The 6,600-nt window shown below is 38.4% G+C and overlaps 1 protein-coding gene across 1 annotated transcript; it reads right to left on the reverse strand.

Annotated features, from left to right (window-relative positions):
* Positions 1–346: 346 nt before the first annotated feature.
* On the reverse strand, positions 347–2,830 carry LOC127310076 (protein FAR1-RELATED SEQUENCE 5-like). Its single transcript, XM_051340777.2, has one exon. The coding sequence runs from the start codon at positions 2,828–2,830 to the stop codon at positions 347–349; it is 2,484 nt and encodes an 827-aa protein (XP_051196737.2).
* Between the last annotated feature and the right edge of the window lie 3,770 nt (positions 2,831–6,600).

The following is a 6,600-nucleotide window of genomic DNA, read 5'->3' on the forward strand; positions in this document are numbered from 1 at the left end:
GATGGACCGTCAGGAGAACTTGATCAACTGGGAAGAACTACTGTTCAACAGTTGATAGCCAAGGTCTTACCCCTGGTATGGCAATGGATAACTTTGCCGATTTTACTTCCACAATGTGAAAATTTACTGTGGATGATGCTACTTTTATTTTCTACGTATTATACATAAATCTACTTACCAACAAGAACAACAGTTTGGCATAAAATTGATATTGCACTGTCATCATTATGTAGCAACAACCTAAATTGCAGATCAAAGTACATTCAAATCGTAATGTTTCAACACAATGACTGTTTGCATTATAGATTAATGCACCAACTACCAAAACATAAAACATTTTATACATCTAGACCATGTTACGGAAGAAGTCTATTTCTGTTTGCTCCGGTACTGGGGTTATCTTGTTTTTGCATGAAGCTGCAGTGTGCTGATTAGACCCGCAGAGACTGCACTTCACAGGTTTAGAAGCCTTCAAATGCAACCCTGATTGTTTCCTTTTTTCTGCTGGTCGACCTTGTTTTGAAACATACTCTGGATCTTCAACATGATCAAATTTTGTAGAGCTACCTTGCCCAGAATGACCAACATTGCCTACATCTGGTGCCTCATCTTGAGTTGCATTACCTTTCTTTTTATTTTTCCGCTTTGCAGACTCTGCAGCTTTCATTGCTAACAAGTCTTTCTCCAAAGCTAGCATGTATTTGTCTGCTACTGCCTTCCCTTTATCAGAAGTTGATGCTATTTTAGCGACTCTAGTGTACTCATTACACAGAGTACCATAACGTATAAGCTGCCTCTCTTTGTTAGTTGGCTTCCTTTCTGATGGGACTTTTGGCAATTCCATCTTCTCCTCAACTATTGTATCTTCAAGCATTCTCCACCTTCGCAGTATGTATTTTTCTGGAATATACTCAGTAGCACCCAACTGTATCATAACTCTAAAAATATGGCAACATAGCAAACCATCTCTGTTAAACTTGCAACACTCGCAGTTGTAAGTTTCAGTCTCCATGTTAGCCTCAACCCTATATCTGTTCTTACCATATCCGTAAACATATTGTTTAATTGGCATAACATCAAAATTTTGGCCATCAACATGCTGGACATTGTAGGACGTAACTTTCCGCAGTTCTGCTCGGAAACGCAGGTAGATGGGGTGCGTATACACATCCAAAGCTTGTTGTTCTAATGGATAATCACCCCATAGCCTGAAAATCTTGTCTTCATCCTTAAATTCAACTGAATCCTCTGCAACATCAATTTTCTCTTGCAACTTCAAGTACTGTTCGAAAAAATTGTGTAGGCTGTTGTGTGGGCTAATATATCTTTTCAACACTGCATTGAACCCCTCACTCCTAGCAGTAGTTTGTAGGAAAGGGAAGAAGCGTTCCTTGAAATATGCTGGGACAAATGTGGCTCTAAGATGATATAGATCACTCAGATGAGTGTTGTCAGATACATTGTGTTTCATAATCATCTCTGCCCACCTCATTTCAAACTCTTCAATTGACATGCTGTAGTCTATTACTTCATTCAGTTCCTGCCTTAGGTCCTCATGTTTAGACAAGAAATTACCCAACACAGCCTGTGCATTTTGCATGATGTGCCACCTACAGTTTCTGTGTGTGCAATCTGGAAAACATTGAAGAATTGCAGTTCTCATAGCAGCATCTTGGTCGGTTATGAAATTATCTGGTTGTAGTCCACCCATAGCTTCAAGAAATTCCTCAAACAACCAAACAAAACTTTCCACGTTTTCATTCTTTAGAAAACCACAGCCTAGCTGTATAGTTTGGCCGTACCGGTTGATACCTATGAAAGGAGCAAACGGCATGTTGTACTCATTTGTCATGTAGGTACTGTCAAATGAGAGGCAGTCACTGTAGTTTTTGTAAGCCGCTATTGCAGCACCATCAACCCAGAAGATGCGGTCAACCTTGTCAGCATGGTCTGTATGTAGATTGAAGTAGAAGTCTGGATCTTCCTTCTTCATTTTCGCAAAATGAGCAAGCAAAATTGACATGTCCTTGTGCTTATGTTCTTCATCAATGGTAGCCATGAAGTTGCTCAGATCTTTGCTGTCATACGGTACATTAGCTAGCCCGCCATACACTTCTCCCATTATCCTCATAATCCTACCAGCTGACAGGTTTACCTTGTGCAACATCCTAACAAAATCCTTCTCTTCCTTGGGAATCCCTTTATGAGACCTCAAGTACTTTTTCAGGGAGAACTTCTGAACCAATTTGTGATTATGCTCTTCTATGAAGTATGTCACATGCCACTTCTGCCCTTTCCTCTTTACTCTCAACCTAGCCTTGCAATCAGTTTTCTTAGTGATGGTACGGTTCCTCTGCCGAACCGGTGGAGCTTCTAGCTGATTAATGTCCTCATTTTTCCCACTCTTGTTACAAACAAACAATTGCTTGTCCTTCTGGCCATCAAGAGTCGAGTTCTTCGATGTACTACATTTGATGGAAAATCCAATCTTATGGGCGTATTTGTTGTAGTGCATCTTTGCCTCCTCCCATGTATCAAATTTCATCCCTGGGAAAGGTGTTTGGATTTCAGTTTGACTGCACGGTGTCGACTGAACTTCTTCATCATCATCACCTGCTGAATCATCACTTGACAGTGTGTGACCGGATGTAGCTTCCGTGTCAGCAGAAGCACCTATGTTGCTCTGCTCTGGATTTACATGCTTGCTATGTTCTGGATTTGAATTGGCTCCTGTTTTGCATTGCTCTGTATTTGCATTTGCTGCGGTATTGCTTTGCTCTGAATTTTTCGATCCTTCTGCTCTGGTTGTTGGTTTACTTTTGCTTTGCATGGTTGTTCATCCAAATCATCAAGCATTGAATCATCTTCCATGAAAGGTTCATTAAGATCTAGTCCAACGACACTTCTTCCAGCCATGTCTGAAAATAGAGAATAAGATGTAATTCAACTTACTGGTTCCTTAAACAAACCAAACTAGCAATTGTAAAAACTAGCCAGATGCTACAATACAAATGTAGAAACATTTTACATACAGAGTAGTTTGTTTGTTTTTTCAGTGCTTTTGTACTAGTAATAATTTCAGTTATCTACAAAACTAATGTTGCTTTTCAAATCTTCTGATTTTTAATTTCTTATGTATACTTTGAGAATAACATGCCCACTAACAGTAACTTTCCTTTTTTTTGCACAGCTTACATCAACTGATGTTTTTGGATGTCCACCCAAGTGATGTCATTCTCCGACAACAACTAGCTGGAAAGAACAAGGCTTAAAATCCTTCTTTTAGGTTCGTCTTTAGGTTATAGACAATGAAGTTCCATGGATTTTGGATGCAATCAGAACCAAATATGTTTCGTATCTACTCTAGTTTTGTTTTTAGCTACCATGTTCTGGTGTTAATGCACATGTATCCATGAAAAATGAGTACAACAGTGACACGTCGATGCCCTACTCGTGACAATGAAGTTGGAGTTCTACATGGATGTGCAATTTACACCAGCTGTGCATGGTTATTTTCCAGTTATGATTCTTTTCTACAAGCCTGTGCAAAATTACATCAATTATTTTGCCAGTTTTATGATTCTTTCTACATGCCTGTGCAAAATAGTATTTCAGTTATTCAGATCTACATGCACATCTAATCAGACAATGCATCTGCAACTTCTGTAGGGAAAGACCATGTAAGACAGCATTTTTACAGAAACAAATGTTATCATTTATGCATTCACAGGTTCAAATTACTTTTTTGTGTTTGCAAAATCCTGTTTTTTTACATGCTCCAAATCCATACCTGTTGCCCCCATAACAGGCAAATATACATCTGTTCATGACAGCAAGTTTATACATCTGTTTTTTTACATCTCTCATGCTTTTTGTACAAAGCTACTACTCTAGATCTACCAGTTCATGACAGCAAGTTTGTGCTAGTAGATTGAGTTAGATGTACAAAGGGGTACAAAAGCAGCTCTGGGATTGAGAGCTTGAGTAGAAATCCATCAGAGATTAGAATAGCAGGAACTGGTAATAGGATTTTGTACATGTAATAGCAGGAACTGGTAATAGCAGGAACTGGTAGTTGGAGGAGATCTTCAGGAGCTTGAGAAGAGAAGAAAAACTTGCAGATTTGTACTGGTAAGCAGATAGTGTACCTAGATGATGTTTTTTCTCAGATCGTATTGCAGATTTGTCTCCTGGTACGTTTGCTCAACTCCAGATGTATTTTTGTTGGCTGGATTGTGTATCCTGGAGTTTAGTATCCAGCAATGGCGGCTGGAGGAGGAAGAAGGTCGAAGATAGGGTTTGGGGACAGGGATGTACAAGCAGAGTTGTCTTTTTGGGCCTGGGCAACGGTGAGATATTGTTGGCTGCAAGCCAGCCAACGGGCAGCTGTACTTTTTTTGGAGCGTAGCGTTTTGTCCTGGCCCGCCGGTCCAAATTGGAAAAGCAGACGGGACACCGGGCGGGACCACTTTCTATTTTGGGAAAGAAAACGATTCGGACAGGGGGGCACTCCGGTAGACTATATAGTGCTATAGCACTGCGTAGCAGGGTCCATGGAGTATTACCAAAACAAGCCGACAGTTTTTTTCTGTGAAAATTCTACTCGCAGAGTACATGCATGCTGGCTTATGTGTGCTCCCTCAGTACTGTACCTTGATGCTTAGACACGCACTGCAATGTCATCATTATTTAGCTACGAAAAAGCCACATTTTTATCTGTGTAATTTTGCACAATGAGGTCTGCATAGTCAGAAACTTCTATTTATAATACTCGGAGAACTTGTTGCTGATATCCAATATAAGGGTGTGCGAATTTAAGAAATTATGCTTCTTGAGATATATCAGTTCTTCAACACCTAGGACACTTATATGCAACTGAAGAACAAGTGAAAATGACTCAAAACAAACAAATAATAAAATAAAATAAGATAAGCTCTTGGTTTATCTGCATATGTATTTTCTCATCCACAATGAGCACAAAAAATTAACACTCTTACTACATCTAAGAAAGCCTTAATGAAATGACCATTTTGATTCCTACTAAATATCATGCTACAGTGAGGTAGATGTTTTAAATGATGACTTCGGAGGCCCGTTATAGTGAAACATATCAGTTAGTATACTAGGAAATATAATATAAAGTTGTAGAATTTCTCTTATAGATTAGTGTTGTTTGTTCTTTATTTTGAATCTTTGATGTTCAATTGTACACACAACTATGCTTCATACATTACCAGCCAATAAAAAAGCTGCACAGCAATTATACTGCAAGCTGGAATACACTTGCAAGCGTGCATACACACTTCCATCAAACAACAAGTTCCACTAGCAGTAGTCAATACAAATATTGCAAATTATTTGGGACATATACCCCTGATTTAGAAAATATAATTCTTTACCTCAACGGCAACCTTGCATGCCACGATATTAATTAAGTTGAAACTATTTTCCATTTATATACATAAATATATCAAAATAATGTAAAATAATAACACGAAAATGAGCCTGGTTGGGTTATTGCATGTATAACAAACAAGCTATATTATCGATAGAATGAAAAGAACCACATATGTACTACAGTAGATGCTAGTACACATTTCTTTACTTTATTCACATGCAAATATAAGGATCGACTGTTGGGTTCCCAAGGTTAAACATAAATGCATTTTATCTAGTATATATCTGGTGCAATTCAAATTCACTGCTAGCAGCATGCGAGTCACTGAATGCATGTCTGAATATTTAGAGGAAGCTTGGTGTTGTGCTCAGGAGGGATATTTTTTCTGTTTGAGCAAAAATCAATATAATTACCAGTTTGAACGTTATATTTCATACACGAATATTGGAAAAAAAACATAAAAATATGACATTTTTAAATTATGGCAAATGTAATGCTGTTATTTTGACATGAGAGATCTAATATTATATCACATTTTGTAGCACCGGGTAGATATTCTTAAAAAAAACATATAAGTTGTCGCTTGATTTGCACTACTTCATTTTGTTGACTATAGATTGTGTAAGAAAATGGAAGTGGCTGCTGAACCCGAGTTTGAATCACCAGTGATCAAGGATGTCTCAATAAAACCATACACGTGTGCATTCAGTGGGAAAACACATGCCCATTCTCTGAAGGACTTACATTCCTTATTTCTTCCTAGTGTGTAGGGCATACGTACGGTGTCAAGGTGGGATCCCGATGGGATCTCAGTATCTCACGTTTAGTGTATTTTTATTTTTCTAGTTTAAAATTTTGTACCAAAATTTACACTAGAAAAAACAAAAGGTACTACAAGTGGAACTTAGGTGGGATCCGATTTAACACCCTAGGCGTACGCATTCACGCACACACATATTGGTGCCTATGTGGTGTGAGTACGATGTGTCCGAGCAGCACGAGTTCTTCATTAACCCCTTTAAATAATTGTTAGAAAATGGGGATTTAGTATTATTAGTTCTAACATTTATGTGCCAATCATTTGCTCTCTCTCTCTCTCTCTCTCTCTCTCTCTCTCTCTCTCTCTCTCTCTCTCTCTCTCTCTCTCTCTCTCTCTCTCTCTCTTCGTGAAATCAAAGGATATATGAGTACATAATGACTTT

The sequence above is a fragment of the Lolium perenne genome, chromosome 6 (assembly GCF_019359855.2).
Source record: "Lolium perenne isolate Kyuss_39 chromosome 6, Kyuss_2.0, whole genome shotgun sequence".
Lineage (NCBI taxonomy): Eukaryota > Viridiplantae > Streptophyta > Magnoliopsida > Poales > Poaceae > Lolium > Lolium perenne.